Source organism: Nomascus leucogenys, chromosome 8 (genome assembly GCF_006542625.1).
Source record: "Nomascus leucogenys isolate Asia chromosome 8, Asia_NLE_v1, whole genome shotgun sequence".
Taxonomy (NCBI): domain Eukaryota; kingdom Metazoa; phylum Chordata; class Mammalia; order Primates; family Hylobatidae; genus Nomascus; species Nomascus leucogenys.
Genome location: NC_044388.1, coordinates 16522200 through 16543040, shown reverse-complemented (window position 1 = coordinate 16543040; position 20841 = coordinate 16522200). Strand labels below are relative to the sequence as shown.

Sequence of the window (20841 nt, the reverse complement as noted above, 5' to 3'; positions counted from 1 at the left end):
TGGGTGTATATCCAGAGAAAATAAAATTAGTATGTCGAAGAGGTATCTGCATTCCCATGCTTATTGTAGCACTATTTACAATAGCCAAGATATGAGATCAACCTAACTGTCCAACAAGGAATGAATGGATAAATATGGTGAATGTACACAATGTAATATTATTCAACTTTTTAAAAAATGGACATTCTGTCATTTGCTACAACATGAACGAACCTGGAACACATCATGTTAAGTGAAATAAGCCAGACACAGAAAGACAAATACCGCATGACATCACTCATATGTGGAATCTTTAAAAAAAAAAAAAAAAGTTGATATCATAGGAATAGAGCAGAGCAATTATTACCAGAGACTGAGGAGGGGAGGGGAAAGTGGAGGATGGGGAAAGGTTAGCCAGTGGGTACACACTTACAGTTAGATAAGAGGAATGAATTCTGATGTTCTAACGCACAGTAGAGTGACTAGTTAACAGTAAAACACTGTATATCACAAAATAGCTAGAAGAGAGGCTTTTCAAGGTTATTACCACAAAGAAATGATAAATGTATGATGTGATGAATACAGTAACTACCCTGACTGGATCATTATACAGCAGAGATGTGTATCAAAACATCAAACTGTACCCTATAAATATGTACAATAATAATGTGTAAATAAAAAATAAATAAAAATTTAAAAAATAAAATAAATGTTTAAAAAACTCTTCCTAGGGTTATAAGTAAAAAAAAAATAAACCTTGACCCCTATCTTACATATCATACAAAACCCAATCTGAGATATAAACCTTAATGTAAATGCCAAAACTATAAAGCTTCTAAAAGAAAACGTAGGATAGAAGAGGCCCTGTCTGCCAGAGAGCAGCGCTCCCTCTCTGGGGCTCTGTCGCTCTTGCTCTCTGGCTCCCTCGCCCTCTCTCTTTTTCTTCTTCCCCCTCCACCTCACACTCTCTCTATTGCCTTCTCTCTCTCTCTCTCTCTCTCTCTCTCTTTCCCCCATCCCTTTCTGCCTCTCCTTCCCTCTCTCCCTTGCTCTCCTTTGGTCTGAAAAAAAAAAAACGTAGGATAGAAAATCTTCACAACCTGGGGTAAGCAAAGATTTCCTGGACAAGTGACACAGAACATAAAGCAACCAGCAAAAACTGAAAATTATCAAAATTTTAAAACCTTATCAAAATTTAAAAATCATCAAATTTAAAAACTTCAGACCCTCAAAAAACATTAAGAAAATGAAATTAAAGTCACAAACTAGGAGAAAATAGTCACAACACATATATCTAAGAAAGAACTTAGCTGGGGGAAGGGAGAGATGTTGGTTAATTTTTTTTAATGATTTGTTTCTAGAATATATAAAGAATCAAAAATTTTTTAACCAAATTAAATGGACAAAAGATGTGAGCAGACATTTCATAATTATATACAATACCAAATAAGCATATGAAGAGGTGCTAAACATCCTTAGTCATCAGAGAACTACAAATGAACACCACAATGAGAGCCATTAGCACCCAAGAGAATAACATTGAACGTTGGCAAGGAGGTGGAGTAACTATTATACAACTCTTACACATTGCTAAGAGTGTAAAAAACGTTCAACTACTTTGGAAAACACAGTTTCTTATAAAGTTAAACATACACCTATTCTAAGATCCAAGAATTCCATTTCTGAGTAATTATCCAAAAGAAAAGAAAACATATGTCCACAAAAAGACTTATGCACAAATATTCATATCCCTCCCCCAAAACGTTTTTATTTTTGAGACGGAGTCTCACTCTGTTGCCCAGGCAGGATCTCAGCTCACTGCAACCTCTGCCTCCCAGGTACAAGTGATTCTCCTGCTTCAGCCTCCTGAGTAGCTGGGATTACGGGCACCCGCCACCACGCACAGCTAATTTTTGTATTTTTAGTAGAAACATGGTTTCACTATGTTGGCCAGGCTGGTCTCCTGACCTCAAGTGATCCATCCGCCTCGGCCTCCCAAAGTGCTGGGATTACAAGTGTGAGCCACCATGCCTGGCCATGTTCACAGCCCTTTTATCCACAATAGCCAAAACTGGAAACAACACAAATGTCCGTCAACAGATGAACGGATAACCAACTGTGGCATATATATAAGTGGAATGCTAATCAGCAATGAAAATAAGAGACTTTGTAACAATAGGGATGAATTTCATAGACTGTATGAGTAAAAGAAGCTACACGAGAGTATATACTAATATTTCCACTTATATAAAGTTATAGAATAGGCAAAAGTAATTTATGGTGATAGAAATCAGGTCAGTGGTGACCCTGGAAAGGGGAGTGGAAGGCAAACTGTTGAATTGATTACAAAGAGCCATCAGGGAATTTCTGGGGTGATGGAAATGTCCTATATCTTGGATGGAGTAGTGGTTACATAGGTGTATGCATTTTTCAAAACTCAACCAACAGAACATTTAAAATCTGTGTATTTCATTATACGTAGTTTACCTAATTTTTTTAAAAGATGGAAAAAAGGAATTAACACTCATTGGTTTTTACCTCTCTGCTTATCTCAAGAAGCTTGCAAAATCATAGCATAGTACTTGTACTAACATAAAAAGTTTTAGAAAAAATTAACCTTAAGTGATCACCAACTTCCATATTTAAACTTCAAAACACCTTTCCCAGGAAAATAAAGAACTCTGTTCCTAATAACAATTTATTGTGTTATTAAGTTTACACATTATTATGTGTAAATAAGTTTTCCAGACACAGTTCAAAGTATCAAGAGCATCTAGGAGTCCTGTAAATTCAACTCCATGTTAAGCTAGATAAAAAGTACCTGTAAGCAGCAAGACAAAAAAAAAAAAAAAAAAAAAAAAAGAACAAAATGCAGGCATGTCTTCAAGTCACACATGCATTCATTTGATAATTCGTGGTTTTGCTCTACTAGAAATTTTATCTTATCTGTCACGGAGACTGGTAGATATAGCCAATTCCTTCCCAACCTCCTGGGAACATCTGTTCTCCCCAAATTGCTCAAGGTCTCTCTAGTTTTACCAGCCCAAACAGAAACTACCAACTTCAACAGAAACCATGCCTCCTAAGTAGAGAATATTCTTTTTGAACATAACAGAGCAACTTCACAACGTTTCAACTGAAGACAGGGAAAAGACTGCAGTCAGCCAACTTTCTCAGGCTTCTAAAACCTAGTTGGACTTCAACTCGTGCTAGTAGCTTAGCACCCTGGCCGTCCACCCCTTATCCCCCTTCAATGATCTGCTTCTATACTGTCACCCACTAATACCCCCTGACTTCCACCAACCTCCTTATCCTTCGGAAGTACAACTTTCCCCTGGCCCTGTGAAGCCCAAAGGGCCCATTCTCTTATCCTCAGTGGACACTGCCCTGGATCACCATGGCCACTTCAGATGACTGCTTGAGCATCCTTACCAAAAGTTCTGTTTCTTTAGAATCATGCCATCAAACTATGCCACCCTCTATCCTTCTCAGTATCTCAGCTACCTCATTCACTGAGGATTCTGGGACCAGTTTATACAAGTTCTATACATCCCTCTTCTATGTCTCATTAGGGCAGACTCCCAAGGTCCCTGAGACTAACCCACTTTCAATCTGCCCTTCAACGTCTCTTTTATTCCTCAACTCCAACAACCTTCATCCATACCAAAGAAACTCATTTCTATGGACAGCAGCAATATGCGAATTACTCTGCCTCTAAAATCTTGAACTATAGTATCTCAACAGTTAGCAGTTCTTCAGCTCTTTCCTTTACTATTACAACAGCTGCTCCTAGGGTCATTCTGTCTCCAGTATCTATAATCCTCTTGTTTCTCCCTTTCTATTGTACCAATCATTTCCTCAGTTTCTTCTTACAGGCCTCAACCTCAATTACTTCAATTACTTTCTTACCAGTGGAGGTTTCCACTTTCTCCCACCACAGCCTACATCAGACATACACAATCTGCTCAGAAAAAAACACCCAATCTTGAACTCACTCCTCTACTTCCTGTCCTCTCTGGTGCTATAATTGAATGCTGCATAATCCTGGATTAAGCCATTGCCACAAATGACTCACTACAAGATGATGCTTGTACCCTCAACAAATAAATATTTATAAGCTGCTGACAATTTAAAGCCCCGTGATCCAAATCTCAATGAACACCTAATGACCACCAAAATAAATTGTAAATTTAAAATTCACTACCATAGACTGAGGTGTTGAAATTGCAATATAATCATTAAACACAGTTGCTGTTTTCTGACTACAGGTTTTGAAAACACTTGTTTTGGAACAGATACTCCATTCTTTATTAGCTAAGGTAGTTATTTCCAGTTTGAAAAGGTTTGAAAGAAACCAATAAAATTCTGTTCAAATTTTCATGCAGCAAATTAGCAAATACAGTCTGTTATATTGTGAGACATGTTTCTGTAACACCAGCTTTTAAGTGGTTTGTAAGATCATTCCAGTATAACAAGTGGGTTCACATATTAATTTTCCTAGGCAAGGGGATCTGGAATAGCAGGAATAGAATTGTAACTTTCAGTGAGAAAGAAAAAGATCCTCATTCAGCTCAGCTGCTGCCAAGCAGGAGTCCTCTCAGCTCTATTTCAAGAATATTTAAAATAAGAACCTGTACCCAGGACTCCCTGCTCAAAGGAGCATTCCCATCCTTTGCACAGCAAGCTGCACTTCCTCTGGTGCCCACCTTTATGGCAACCACATTGGCTAAGAAAATGACTTTCATCTGTACTGTCTCAAGACCACACCCTATATGTTAATATCTCTCACTCTCTTCTGAGGCAACATAAGCCATGCTAAGTAGTTTGACTGGGCTGCCCAAGTGATCTCACAAGGTACCAATTATGCTTTTGTTGGTGCTCTGCTTTGAAAATTGCAGAGGTCTTGAGTGGCTGGCCCTTAACCTTATTTTTCTCATAAATTCTGTTATTTTTAGTGAATAGGTAAACTCGAAGGGTTTTTATGGAATGCATTTGATGTTATAACAGAAATGTTTATATTATTTAAAAATAATACTGACTGTTACACAGGTTATGACAAGTAATTTGTGACTCTATACAAAGTTTTATAAATATTTGTACTCTTTGACCCAGTAATTCCATTACTAAAATCCACCTTAAGGAAACGAAAGACAGACACAAATTTTTATGTACAAATATATTAATAAAAACAATTAAAACTGAAGAAAAGAAATAATATAAACTACCAGCAACAGAGCAATAATTAATAAACTGTAATACATCCACAAGAGAGAACAACAGTTTTCAACAGTTTATCTTTCTTTGGAGGAGAGACGTGATACCCCAAGTCATAATATCCTCTCAACTAAATTGCTCTCTGTTCATCTCTCTAACATATTGGGCTTCTTCTTTGAAGACAGGTTTTAATGACCAAATAAGTGACTAAAAAACACTGAAAAAAGACTATGAAGCCATGAACAAAACTGTTATAAATAATGTAGTAAAATGAGTTTTGCTTAGAATATAACAGTAAATGCAAATTACAACATACAAACTGTATACAGCAAATTTTCAACACTGTCTGGCACCTAGCATAGCTCATGCATGTAAAAGGTATTCAATAAACAACCAGTGAATCAAAGTTAAATATATATTCATACGCATGTTATGTTCCACTTAAAAAAAAAAAGGAAAATAGCAAAATATGTTAACAGTGGTTGAATATAAATGGTGGATTATGGATGATTTTTATTATATGCTTTTATTCTTTTTCTTTTCTTAAATTTTCTATGGAAGTTAAACTGGAAAAACAATAAAAGTGTTCAAAAACATGTTTAAAGACATATGCATACAGCTGCGACAACTCATTAATACAAAAATACAACCAAATACTGTCTAAAATAACCCATGAAGGTTGATAAGAGATAGAAAAAAGGCCCTCAGAAATAAAATTCAATTAAAAAAATCACATTTGTAAAGACATTATCTTTGGTATATTAATGTTAACACCAGTAATGATAAATTATTAATGATTAAAACACCTTCCTCCAACTTTCCCTTAAAATACCCAGTTAAACCAGACAGCAAAATTTGGCAAAGTTCTATAAACTGAAGAGAGAGACGAAAAGAGAAGACTAAAACTTGGAAAAAATTTCCACATGCAACATTGGACAATGGGACTGAAATAAAATTATTGGGTTACCCATGCTATCTGAATGAGAATAACATGGAAAACCCTGAAGACGGTAGGGAATGGAACAAAGCTTTAATTTTCAGGAGAAGAGAAAGCAGGCAAGGAATTCTACTTCTAGACAAACTCTCACCATATGCAAAAATAGTACTCAGAAGGCCTCAGGAAACACCTCAATTATGTATTCTTCCCAAAAAGTTTCTCTAAAACATACTGAGAGATTAATAAAACTTTTGTTTTTAATAGGGGAGAACTGTTTTATACTGAGAAGAGGTATGCTTCAGGATGAAGGTATAATAATCATGAATCATCACTGTTCTGTATCAAACTATAAAGAATTTTAAAAACAAAAATAGTAGAAATATGAAAAGAACCAAATATAAGTATGACCATGGTACAAAACTATCAGTCTATGACTGATATTAGCATATAAAACATATAGTTTATAGGTACAGCCATAATTAATACATACATCAAGATGGTACTCTATAGGAAATGTGACTTACTTCAAATCATCTGTAAGATATTTACAAAATGTGATCAGCTATAAGGAAAAGCATAATCAATTTCTTAAAGGAGAAAATATATAGGCCACAATATGACCACCGGGCAATGGTAAGAAGGCAGGGAGTGAGGCAAAACTGAACATATACATTTTTAAGTCCCATCTATCTCAAAGAGTTACCTATATTCTTAACCATCACAAATGGTTTCAACTACATAAAGAAAAAACAAGAACATGAAAAAAACGTTGAAAATACATTTATCAAAAATTCTCAATGCATGGATAAATAATATACGGTATTTTTCTTCTTTACAAATATTTTCCAAATAGTCTATAATGAGTATATTTTCTAGTCTATATCTTTTCTTGTATATTTTCTAAACAGTCTATAAATGAGTATATTTTACCCTAATAATCAGGAAATAAAATTAATGATATAAAAGAATTTTAAACAAATTTATTTTTAGAAAAAGATGAAATCTATAGAGAATATCATACTTTATCTCTCAATTTTAACTCCTTTTTCTTTCCTTCCCCATCATATGCTTGAAAAAAATTAAAAGTCAGAGAAAAGTAAAAGACACATAAAGATAGGGGCTAGATAACCTAGTTGTTTCTAATTACTATTAATTATTAGTGTTTCAAATTCGACAACAGCAATCAAATGCAGTCTGAAAGCAGGGACAGTGGACAGCAGGGGTTATTACTTTCAGGGAGTGTTAAGCATCACAGAGGTTAAGTGAGTAGTGAGAAATGATTAGAGAGGCAGTGAGGGAAACAATTTATTCAGTAATGCTTTAAGGAACCAGTTCTGCGGCAAGCCAGGAGCAGGGTAACTCTTTATGAGACCAGGAAACAGAGCCTGGTTCCAGTAGAAGGGAGTGACTGAGAAGGAAGGTAGGTGTGCTATAGTTAGGAAACTCCAAGGGCTGAGACAGATCACTTCTAAGGTGGTCATTCCAATGAGTGCCTCATTTGGGAAAAAAAAGAAAACTGGGAACTGGGACACCAGCATGGTCAAAGGAAAAAAAACCAGGGTAGGTTCTAATATCCCTTTGGGATAAAGGGAGGGAATAAATGAAAATTAGAGTCAGGGAAATAAAGTCACTGAGTATCATTTTGTAGAGGTCTGGTGACTCCAACAATCCTAATGAGTCAAAGGTTATGTAAGTAAAGATCATAGAAATCAAAAGAAAAGAGAATGCTGAGACACTGTCGTGGGCAAAACAATCCAAGTAGGAAAGGAGAGGTATAATGCATAATAAGAGCTGGTCCCTCAATGAACAATCCAAAAAGGAAATTAGAAAACAATTCCATTTACAATAGCATCCAAAAGAATAAAATACTTAGGAATAACTGTACACTGAAAACTACAAAACATTGCTGAAAGAATTAAAGACCTAAATAAATGGAAAAACACCCATGTTCATGGACCGGAAGACTTAACATTGTTAATATAACAATACTACCCAAAGTGAGCTACAGATTCAGTAAAATCCCTATCAGAATTCTGACTCCCATTTTTGCACAAGAGGACAAGCAGATCCTCAAATTAATATGAAATTGTGAGCAGGCCAAAACAGCCAAAACAATTTTTAAAAAGAACATAGTTGGAGGACTCACACTTCCTGGTTTCAAAGCTCACCACGAAGCTACTTTAATCAAAACAGTGTAGTATTGGCATGACAGACATGTAGACCAACAGAAGAGAACTGAGTCCAGAAATAAAGTTATATATTTTGGGCTGATTAATTTTTGACAAGGATGCCAAGAGAAAAGGGGGCTCTGCTGGAAAGCAGACAAGAACAAGAATGGACAGCCACGGACTAAAGAGGTAGCATTTTGTCATTAGAATGCATAGGATTTTTAAATTCTGATTTAGGATGAAAATACTTCAGCTGTTCAGTTACATTAACCAGACTTAAATTTCCCACTGCCAATTCCAGCAAAGTAAAAATGTTGCTCTCTTGTAAGAAAGCATGGCACTTTTCATAATTTTATTTTTAAACAACCCAAATTCAAAGCTAAAAAACCAAAGTTATTCTTGCAAAACTCTTAAGGCTCATCAAAAAAAATTCATTTTTCCCTAGACGATTTTAAGTTCAAACTATTTCAAGGTCTGTGATCTACATGAATTGGCCTGTCTAACTCAAGTTCTAATAATTCAACAGTTCAAAAATTTTTTCCAAATGATTTTAAAAGTTGACTATTGGTTTCTCAAAGCTGCACATATGGTTCATTCGTGCTAAATCAGCAAACCATCTCTCTTTATTTTAAAAGCCACCTTTATAGCACTTAACAAAACATATTTCAGGGAGTTGTTTCAAATGTCCATCTTCCTATTACTTTTCACATCTTACAAACAAGGCTGGGGTCTTAGTTTACTTGTAACTACTTAAATATTAGATGCATGAATGGCTGGCTGTCGTAAAAGTCAACTACATCAAGGATGGGTTTTAAAGAAAATGATACTTTAAAGAAAATGTCAAGAACCATTAGTTAAGGCAAAAAAACGAAAGTGATGTCGTAGAAAGAGAACTAAAGCAGAGTTCACAGTTCTCACTTCTGTTCCCCTGGCTTCACTACTAGGTAGCTGAATGACCTTTGGCAACCAATTACTTAACCGCCCTCTCTAGGCAACAATTTTCTCAACTACAAAACAAAAAAGTTAAACCAGATGATGTTAATGTCCCTCCTCAGCCGCAAAATTCTATTACTCTATGATATCATCCATGGTTTCCTAGTGTCAGCCAAAACACTATTATTTTATTAAATCATCCACAGTTTCCATATGCCATTTAAACCTTAAGTAAAAATTCATTTAGTCAAGATAATCTTCTAGATTCTGAGGACAGTGGTAATATGAGCCATTAATCAGAGAAAAAACCAAAATCACTTAACATGTATTAAACCACTGAATACACTTTAATGAATGCTAAAAGCAAAGTAAACAAGGAGCTCTTATTTCAAGTGCTCTTAGGTTATGGAAAGTAACACGCTGAAATCGATAAAATAACAGTTTGTTCATCAGAATGTAATAAATCTAGCTGTGGTCATATTATACCTAGAAAATTAGCTGAGACCTAATGTTTAACTACATTATAAGACAAGGAATTAAAACATGAGACTGTAGAACTGGGGCATCCTTTCCTCATAATTGAATAAGCACGTAAATCTTCAATCCCATAGCTGGTCAAGCAATAATCTGTGGATTAAATATGATTTTTCATGTAATTCTCTGCCACATTCTTCAGCATTTCCTCATATATTTGTCCTGCAACCCTAAGTGTCTTGATAGAACTGTTTTGAGAGTGTATGTTCATACACAGAAAGAAGGATTAAAGAGAGCTTTCCAGAGAAAGAACATATGCATGATCAACAACAGCAGACAACATAAATATACCCCTTCTTCCCCTCCCTTCAGACTGCCTTCTTTCTGCCTAAGGAAAAGCAGGTAGGCCCACCCTTTTGGTCCTGATAGGTGGTTTAGAAATCAGCTTCAAGAACACATGGAAGGGAATCTCCTGTTCCTCCCAAGGAAAAGCCAGGAATCTGCAGGCACTAACTTTTCCTAACTGTGCCACTTCAGGAAGTAAACATGATATGTCGTCAAAATCAACACAGAACAGGCACAAATGTTAGAATACAAACAAGGACACTCAAACAACTATTATACCTGTACCCCACATGGTCAAAAAGTTAAGTAGAATCATGGAAAATATAAAAAGACCCAAGTCAAATTTCTAGGGCTGAAAACGATACTGTATATAAGATGGAAAACAGACTGGATAGGACAGCAGGTTATGCATTTTGGGAAAAAAAATTAGAAATTGTATTTCCTAGCTTTTCATTACTGATAAAGGCTTTTGCCAGAATCTCTCTTGAATACTTCACATCCTCCAATTGTAGCGTAGGGCAACAGTCTATTGAGAGACTGCTCTGTGCCAAGCCATGAGGTAGCCTCGGTGCAGTAGGGGAGAGACAAAATATGGTGGGTGCAGTGATACAGGTCTGCTTATGCAGGGTATGGAGCTATGGAAGTCGACATGAGAGGCGCCTTACCCAGAGACAGCAAGGGAATGGGAGAGGCAAACTAGGCAACTCCAAAGAAAGTAAGTTATCAAGACCAGGCATAGTGGCTCACACCTGTAAACCCAGCACTTTGGGAGGCCAAGGTGGGAGGATCCCTTGAGCCCAGAAGTTTCAGACCATCCTGGGCAGCATAGGGAGACCTCATCTATACAAAAAAAATTTTTTTAATTAGTGGGGTATGTAGTCTCAGCTAGTTAGAGGCTGAGACAGGAGGATCACTTGAGTCTGGGAGATCAAAGCTGCAGTGAGCCGTAACTGCATCACTACACTCCAGCCTAGGCAACAAAGTGAGACCCTGTCTCAAAAAGGAAAAAAAAAAAAAAGAAAAGAAAAGAAAAGAAAAGCAGCTATAAAAAATTAACATATGTAAACTTCCATTAGTAAGTATAGCTTCAGTCTAATTTCCCTTTTGGATAATAACTTAGCAGGCCATGGGAAATGATCAACAGAATGATGACTCCAGTAAGGCACAGGATAGTGAATATTTTTGTAAGTATGATTCACTCGTTTACTCATTTGTTCCACTTTTAATGAAAACCTACCACATGTCAGGTACTGTTTTAGGTGCTAAAAATATAAAGTGGAACAACCTAAAAAGTCTCTATTCAAACAGAACTTTCACTAAAGGAGATGGAAACAACCAAAAAAGTATCAGATGCTTAAAACAGTGTGATAGCACAGAGAGGCACGGGGGATCAACCCTAGGAAGACAAGCCTCTCTGGGGAATTGACATTTTAAGTTGAGATCTAGAAAGTACCAGCCATGTAAAGATCTGGGAAAGGAACGCAAGGCAGAGGTGCCATCTAATGTAGACTCCAGGGTGAGAAGGAGTCTGGCACCAAGGGAACTGAGTGGTGCAGGGAGGGGCAGGGATAAGAGTGGATCCAGGTGGTAGGCAAGAGTCTCTACATATACATTTACATATTTATAAATCAGGAAAAGCTCAACAGCTTAGATATTTGATATTTATAAATTCTTAATTTCTTAATAATGTGCAATAATGGTTATTTTAGATTTTTTAAGAATTTCTTTCAGATATACATATTGGAATATTTTTTATGAAATTATGTCTAGATTTGCTTCAAAATAATCTAAGTAGAGGATAAGGAGAGTGAGGGCAAATGAGTGGAGTAGGGGTGACGTGGTAGAGATGAAACAGAACTGGCTATGAGTTGAGAATTGCTGAAGCTGGATGATGGGTATATAGAGATTCATTATATTATTCTGCCTTATTTTGAATTTTTGAAATTTTTCATAATAAATACATTTTTAAAGCACCTTATTTAAAATATAAAGGAGGGAGTATTTATAAATACAAATGCCCCATTCACAGGGGACTTTTTAAAGGTGCAAACTACTCTCTATGATACTGTAGTGGATATAGGACACTATGCATTTGTCGAAACCTACATAACTTTACAACAGAGTGAATCTTAATATATGCAAATTTTTTAAAAAATTCATGTAGGAGGTCAGATCTCAGGATGTAAAACAGAATATGACATATACCAGTTTTTGTGACACTCAGGTGCACCCATTAAGCTTTTCATCAGGAGTCCCTCAAAGGCCCCAAAAGTCTAAGAGGTCCTAGCACAGTATACAAATTTTAGTATGTGTGGACATTCACGCCTTTTTCTAGGGAAAGGGCCTAAGGCTTTCACAAAAAAAGGTTGAGAACCACTGAATTTCTCCTTGCCTGCAGCTTCTTGGCTGAAAAGTAACCTTGCTATTGCTCTTAATCTAATGACAATATCTCATTCATTTTATGGTTTCCCTGCAAGGGCATTACTACACAGCTATTGCCGTAAGCAAATAATAAATACCACCAGTGAATTTTACAATTCTGAAAGTTGTGACAAGCACACGCATATGCACACAAAAAAGGTGGAGGCCTGGTATGGTGGCTCACACCTGTAATCCCATCACTTTGGGAAGCCCAGATAGGGTTGGTGGTGGGGGGAAATCACTTGAAGTCAGGAGTTCGAGACCAACCTGGCCAACATGGTGAAACGCCATCTCTACCAAAAAAAAAAAAGATACAAAAATTAGCCAGGCGTGGTGCACGCCTGTAGCCCCAAGCTACTCAGGAGCCTCAGGCACGACAATCGCTTGAACCTGGGAGGCAGAGACTGCAGTGAGCTGAGATTGCACCACTGTACTCCAGCCTGAGAGAAAGAGCAAGACTCCATCTCAAAAAAAAAGAAAGGTGACAAAAAAAAAAAGTGACAAACTATGAATTTAAGTTCCCTTTACAGTATCACCTTTATATAATATTTCATTTAATCTAAAGTACATCCTTATTTTTTGTGCCACTAAGAAAAAAAAAAGCTATTAACTGATGACTCTCCACTGATTATAACATGGTTCTGATTTCAGAGATGTTCAAATGTGGAAAAACTGTACATCCTGTAATCAATTAAACATGGCATTCAAAACATTAATTTACCTGAGCCCCATCTCAGATCAATTCAACAAATTGCTCAGTGTAGGTCAAGGAATCCGTATTTTGTTAAAGCTTCTCAGATGATTTTGGTTAAAGACTAAGTAAACTGTTAACCTTCAAAGGCAGCACAGTAGAGAAAGCATGCACTTTGGAGTCACATAGCCCCACACATCTCTGTGACCTACAGCAAATTCTGTAATTGCCCACAACCTCAGCATCTCAGCTTTATCTGTTTAAAAACAAACAAAAAACAGTCAATGCCACCGACTTCCTATGGTTGATAAAAGAGAACACATGTAAAGTACCTGGCATACAGCAAGATACGCTCTTCCTCCTCCTCCCTAAATTACAGGTGATCCATAACTAGAGACTTGTGTGCTGTCTATTCCAGCTTAAAATTTATATAAGAATGAGAATGAGGCCGGGTGAGGTGGCTCATGCCTGTAATCCCAGCACTTTGAAAGGAGGCCAAGGCAGGTGGATCACCTGAGGTCAGGAGTTCGAGATTGGACTGGCCAACATGGTGAAACCCCGTCTCTACCAAAAATACAAAAATTAGCTGGGAGTGGTGGTGGACGCCTGTAATCCCAGCTACTCAGTAGGCTGAGGCAGGAGAATTGCCTGAACCCAGGAGGCAGAGGTTGCAGTGAGCTGAGATCATGCCATTACACTCCAGCCTGAGTGACAAGAGCAAAACTCCATCTCAAAAAAAAAAAAAGATAAAGAATGAGACCTATGAAATCCACTCAGCACTATCACTGCTGAACACACAAAAAGAATCATTCAACAACTGTTTATTTTGTAACTGAGCAATACACACACGTTTATTTTGGCACATTGTAAGAGGACCTTCACAAATGAATGCTGTTTAATAAAATTTTTATTAGAAAATATTGTACTTGATTTACATCAACAACGCACAAAAATGTATACTTTTAAGTGTGACATAATTTTAGAGTAGCTAATGGTTCTGTTTCATGTACAAGTTTTCGTTTTGCCTTAGGATGTGTAGCTGGAAAGATTTTTCAGAACATTGGCATAACTGCATCAAAACGCCAAAAGTAATGCTATGGAACTTCTCAACTCAGGTGCCTGAATAAATACTCACATGTTTGATTTGTCCCAAAAGTGATCCTTAAAATCCAAACAGCATTTTAGGCAGCACCTTCGGAATTGACCAGTCAACTCAGGATGTGACTCACAGGGGACAGGTTTAGCCGTAATTGGATAGAGTTCTCTCACAAGTGTAGCATGAGGAAAAAAAACAACCCTCAAACCCACAATTGCACAATGTCTCTGCCTGTCTCCCAATGAGGAACACATGGATTCAAATAAATAGCAACTCCACCAAAACGCCTAGGGTTAAGGGTTTGCTGCAGAGTGCTAACCTCCCAACAACCCATCCAGGATCTGGGCCCTCTGGCAGGTTATGCCAGACTCATGGGCAGAGGATGCCTTGAACCCTCCACCCCTCCTCCCCACCAAGCATGGGCTCTGAGATTTAGGAGAGAGGGGTGCTGGGAGGAGAGGAATACATGGCTCATCTCCTTTTTCTTTCCCTTGACCAACCACTTCTCCCAAAAGGAAAGGGTCCTTTGGTTCAGTTGCCCAAATCTGAAACCCTAGATTCCTCTGTGACTCCTCCCCTTTCTTTAGCCCTAAAGTCTCTTCTATTAAGTCTTCTCCAAACTCACCAAATTCCTCACAAATCTATCCCACCCCTTCAACTGCCTAAGTTGATCCCTCTTATCATCACAAGGTTGGCTCTATCCCATTTCCCAGATCCAGCATTTCATTCTCCAAAGCCATCCTTTTCACTGGGGCCAAAGTTATCTTTCCTATAACCCAGACCTGACTGCGCGCTCTCCTAGTCTGCATTCTTTAGCAGCTCACTGAAGAATTCACCTATAAGAGTTCAAATTCCTACTCTAACCTCAGCCTCCCTTCCAGCTTTATCCTGTGGCGCTCCACGGCTTTGCTAATTTTTTCACCTCAGCCACCTTAGATTTTTCCTACCCCACAATTTCACACAGCTGCTTCCACACCTCTGTGCCTTTGTTCACACTACTTTCTCTGCCTGGTATGAACTGCTCTTTTCTGCCTACCAAATTCATCCTTCAAGATGAGGCTCAAATGTCTTTTTTTTTCCCTGGGACAACTTTCCTAAAACTCTCTAAGCCTCTCTCCCCTCTGCCCTTTCCACAGTCAAAAGTAAGTGCTCCTACAATAACTTATGGCAATCAGCAATATAACTCTTATCTCTGTTACAGTCATAAATGCAAGTCTCCCCTACAAAATTATGAGATCTTCAGGGAAAGGAATGTAATAATTTTGAATTGTCATTTTCTACCACAATATATGGTACTTGGTTTAGCTTCAAAAAAATTTTCTGGACTGATTTGGGACACAGTGATCTCAACTAGTATTGACTTGATTTTAAATAAAATGTGAACACGCTTAACTTTTCCAGAAGATGTTTATTTTAAAAGGAGAAGCAAGTTATCCAAAGTGAATTTCTAACTGGTGGGAGATGGGGTCTCTTCCCAAAAGTCCCCCTGACCCCTATTACCACCACCACCGTTGGCATAATCAGTTTATACATTCCCCCCACCCACCAGCATGTTCTTCCCAAGCCTCTGGCACTGCCCAGCCATATGGCACCTTCACAGGTTCCGGAATTCCACAGAGCTCAGTACTATGAAAATTATCAATTAGAGAACATGGGAGGATGCAAGAATAATTAGCATAATAATAAAGACCACAAACAAGCACCTATGGCAGCAGGCCTGCAGATTCTACTCTATGAGTTTTTGGTTAATTGCACTCCTCCAGAGCTGATAAAGAGGCAGTATGAATTCAGGTCTCAGGCAGGACTGAGTCAAGACCTGGCCTTACTCACTGTCCAAAAGGCCCTGAATCAGGGTCCTCATCAGTAAAATGCAGAAATGAATGCCTACATTGCAGCCTGTTAAGAGGAGTAAATGCAATCGATGAACCAGGGCCCGGGAACACAGGAAGGCCAACCAGAGTTTAAAAGCTCCTGAAACTTTTGGTGTTTCAGAACAGATACACTTCCATCAGGACTGCGTGCCCTACTACTACCAAAAAATCAGGCTAGTTATTAATACATACCTACTTTAAGATTATTGTTTTCTCATTTCTCTGTGTCACCCCAAAATTTCTATGTTGAAATCCTAACCCCTAAGGGATGGTATTAGCAGGTAGGGCCCTTTGGGAGGTGATTAGCTCATAGGGAGCAGTCCTCATGAATGGGATTAGAGCCCTTATAAAAAGACCCAGGGGAGCTCGTTTGCCCCTTCCACCATGTGAGAACACAGGGAGAAAGCAGTATCCATAAACCAGGAAGAGGGCTCTCAGCAGATATCAAATCTACCAAAGCCTTGATCCTGGACTTCCCAGCCTCCAAAACTGTGAGAAATGAATCTCTGTTGTTTACAATCCACCCATTTTATGGTACTTTGTTACAGCAGCCTGAGCAGACTAACACTCATCTATAAAATAGAAATGACAGTACATAACACAAGGATGACTTCTATGCCCCACACAGACAAAAGACAGCACTTTTAAAAGTGTCAACTACAACTGCAACCACCACTACTAACTACTCGTAATACTGTTCATACAAAAAGACTGCCACACGTCATCTTCAGTAGTTAAACCCAAACCCTAACTGCCATTTACACATTGTGGAATGACCATAATCGCTCACCTCCATTTCCTTCCAAAATTCCTCTAAAATGATAGTTTAAAAAAAAAAAAATCACAAAGACATCAAACCACAAGGACAAACAGAAAAGGAAAGACAACGATTTTTTAAACAAACTTTTGCAAGATGGCAAAGTACTTGAAGGAATGGTCACTGCCCCTCAGGACCTCCAAGAAGCTCAGGTCTTGAGGCACCAACGAGATGCCAAAGGCTGATCTGAGGCTCAGCCTAGCCAAGGGGGGAGCCACTGAAAGAGATGTTCAAAGCTTTTGGACCCCCAGTTCCAGCAGGAGACCCAAAGTTTTTTCTGAAGAAACTGAATCACAGTGACACGGAACTGTAGCCAGAAGTCAAAGGCTACAGCCTCCATCCCTCCCTCAGCCAGGTAACCCAAACCCTGGCAGCTGGTATATCACCAAGCATACCAGAGGCAGGAGATGACGGTTTCTTTGTTGTGAACACTGGCCCCAAAGGAGATATGAAGGTGTTGATATTCAGGGCAGACTCCCAATGAAAAGTGCACCTGAACTCACAAGTCACTAGACCACCAATACACACATGTTCTCTCCTCTGCAATCAACTCCTCAGGATCTTTCTCTTCATTATAGACAGTCAAGGATTACCAGATATTTGTGACTTAAACAAACAAAGAAAAGATCCCTGAAATGAATAGCCACACTGGAGGAAACAGAAGAAATATTAAAAATATATTAAACACAAAGAAAAAATAAAAATACACACATCAGAGACAAGTGAAGATAATACATCCATAAAATAAGATGCAATGAAATGGAAACAGAAAAAGATTCTAAAATTTAAAAACATGATCATTAACAATGAGAACCATTCCCCCTTCCCACTCTTTCCAGTACAAAGAAATACATAAGAGGTGAGATTAGTTAAGAAAATTTGAAGATCACTTGTTGGGGGTTCAACAACCAAACCAACAGACATCTCAGAAAGAAACATACACAGAGAAAATAAAGAGTGGGAATTATTAAAAAAAAAAAAAAAAGCACTTCTGAAATCTAAAAGATAGGAGTCTCTAGATTGAAAGGACCCACTAAGGTAATACAAGAAAGCAAAGGAAGAAAGGAAGGAAAGAACCAACCAACCAACCAACCACACAAAAACTTATAAAACTTCAGAATGCCAGAGAAAAAGAACCTGAGCTTCAAAAAAACAGAGAAAAAAAGAGGCATCAGAATGGCTTTGGACTTTTCCTCAAAAACCCTTAAGACAAAACTGTGAACATGCCATCAAAATTATGAAAAAATGTATTTCTACTTAATATTTTAAATTCAGCCAAACCACCTACAAAGTATGAGGACAGGATAGACACATTCAGACATTCAAGGCCTCAAGTAATTTATCTCTCATCATTCCTTCTTAAGAAGCTACTGAGGATACATACATAGTAGCAAAATGAAGCAAACCAAGAAAAAGGAAGGAGATCCAAGAAACAGAGGTTCCAAGACAGGAAAGAAGTAACAGACTGAAGTCCCAGAAAAAATAATCGTATTATCTAGACTGGAGCAAGAGGATGGAATGCTCCAGACCAAGAAGTCTCTAAGAGGAAACCAAGCGGAACTAATAGATGATTTAACGTGCTACCTGGAAAAAAAAAACAAAACAAAAGGCATTTAACATACTTCTTGGAGTAGTTGAGGGAACACGGCCAAAGATAAATAGGTAACGAATCAAAATGCAATTTTGATAAAATGCAATTATTTGCTCTGGGAAAAACAAAAATGTACAGAAAAAAACAATCATAAGTCACTATTTAGCAATACATGTGTACACAATAATGTAAACACTGCTATTTTTACAAAAAAGTTATGTAACTACATTGGAGGATTTAAGAGAGAAATGAGAAAGAGCTCAGTTATGATACTAGAAAGTCAAAGACTTATTCTACATTGATTTAGAACTACAAAAGTTAAAAAAAGAGGAAGAAAAAATAAACAAGACCTAGTTGAGGTAGTAGCTACCCCTGGAAAGTAGAGCCTGGGGGATAAAAAGGACAAAAGCAAGAGCCTGCTGTGTTTGTCAAAAACCTTTTAAGCCGGATGCGGTGGCTCACACCTGTAATCCCAGCACTTTGGGAGGCTGAGGTGGGTGATCACCTGGGGTTGGGAGTTGAGACCGGCCTGACCAACATGGAGAAACCTCGTCTCTACTAAAAACACAAAATTAGCTGGGCGTGGTTATGCGTGCCTGTAATCCCAGCTACTGGGGAGGCTGAGGCAGGAGAATCGCTTGAACCCAGGAGGCAGAGGTTGCGGTGAGCTAAGATCATACCATTGCACTCCAGCCCGGGCAACAAGAACGAAGAGGTCGTTCCTGTCACATCTTCCTCTAAGGGGTCATTTCCAGAATCCACAAAGTCCTAACATAAGACCCCAGCAATTTTTCAAATTAATTCCCCAAACAACAAAGCTAAGCAAGTAAATGGAACCACAAACCGACCCAAGACTAAGTTGTTTCCCTTTAAGATATTCAAAGTAGGAGAGTGGCCCAGAAGTACAGAATCGGTCCAAACTCCCAACAAACCCAATGCAAAAACCAAAAAACTAAAAAGGTCTGCCACCTGGCAATTCATTCACTAACAATATGCTTAGAATCTAAGCATATGCTCCAAATCTACGTCCCAAGATTTGGAGGCTGCCACGAACATTTGGTGCCCTTATAACCTCCCCCTCTCTTTTTTTTTTTCTTTTCTTTTTTTTTTTTTTTGTAAAAGGGTAAGCACAGAGCGTGGCCTCTACTGGGGCATCAAAACCACAGCAAAGGGTTTGCAAGTTCAGTCTAAAACATGAATTTCGAGATATTCAAAATCGAGGGCCCTAGAGTGACACACATAGAAAGGGTCAAAAAAACTTCGTGCAGCAAGGAAAAAAGTTGTAAGGGCGATTGACTCTTCTAGGGAGAAGGGCTAAGGAGGCAGCGAGGAGGATGGGATGGGGTGAATCTGGGTCTATCGCGGCGGGGCAGCGAGAGCGGCACGAAGGCTGACCCGGAGCTGGGGTCCGGGCAGGGACCACACCTCCCAGCCAGCACGGCAGGCAGAGACCGGGCCGCGAGGCGAATCCGGGCGCGGGGGGCGGGGAGGATATTCGCCGGCGGTCCACGGCGCGCAGACTGATCCGCCGGCGGCCGGAAGCTGCCCCGGCCGGCCCGACCTGCCCGCCCTGGCCTCGGCGGCCCCACTCACCGATCAGCCGGCGCACCTCGTCCTCGCTCAGGTAGAGACTCACGCTCGGCCCCGCGGAAGCCGACTGCAGCTCCGGGGGCCGCGGGGCGGGGGCGGCGGCGGCGCCAGGCGCGGGCAACAGCGGCAACAGCGCCAGCAGAAGCAGCAGCGGCGGCGGCAGCGGGGCCCTCAGGCCGCGGGCCCCCCGGAGGCGACTCCGGCCCGGCCGCCCCAGCCGCGCCGCCCCGCGCATGGCCGCCGCCGCCGCCGCCGAAAAGGAGCGTCGGCCGTCCGCCGCACCGCCGCCCACCCCCGGCCCCGAGCCGCTCACAGCCCCGAGCCGGGGGCGGCTGCCCAGCTCATCGCGCTGCCGGCCCGTGGCAGCCAGCAGTGGCTTCAGACCTCTAGAGCGCGCCGCCGCCGCCGCCGCCGCCGCCTCCTCGGCGGCATCGTCCGGAGTAGGGGGCTGCCCGCGGAGACGCGCCCGTGCGCGCCGCCGCCTCCCCGGGAGCGCGCACGCACCTTTCGCTCTGGGCGGGCCGGGCTGGGAAGCGCGCTGGGGTTTTAAAGTGCTTCGGCGGGCGAAGGGCTCCGGTCACCCTCTCCCCAAGAGCCGGTCCCCGCCCCACGCGGTCACTGCGTCTAATGTTTGCTTGTCTATTGTCTGTAACCCTCCTTTCCCAACGGACGTGCCAGGCTGGAGCCACCGGCCGCGCCTGCAGCTCAGTGGGC

The 20841-nt window shown here is 39.9% G+C and overlaps 1 protein-coding gene across 2 annotated transcripts in view; it reads right to left on the bottom strand.

The window, feature by feature from the left end:
* Nucleotides 1-20560, bottom strand: part of RYK (receptor like tyrosine kinase) — a 92739-nt gene extending 72179 nt beyond the window's left edge. The window contains exon 1 of one of the 2 annotated variants that reach the window (XM_030816806.1): nucleotides 20131-20560. In XM_030816806.1, coding sequence (XP_030672666.1) covers nucleotides 20131-20362 — 232 coding nt within the window. In that variant the 5' untranslated portion in view covers nucleotides 20363-20560. The remainder of the gene's footprint in view (nucleotides 1-20130) is intronic. The other variant, XM_030816805.1, reaches the window with a different exon arrangement.
* Nucleotides 20561-20841: the final 281 nt, after the last annotated feature.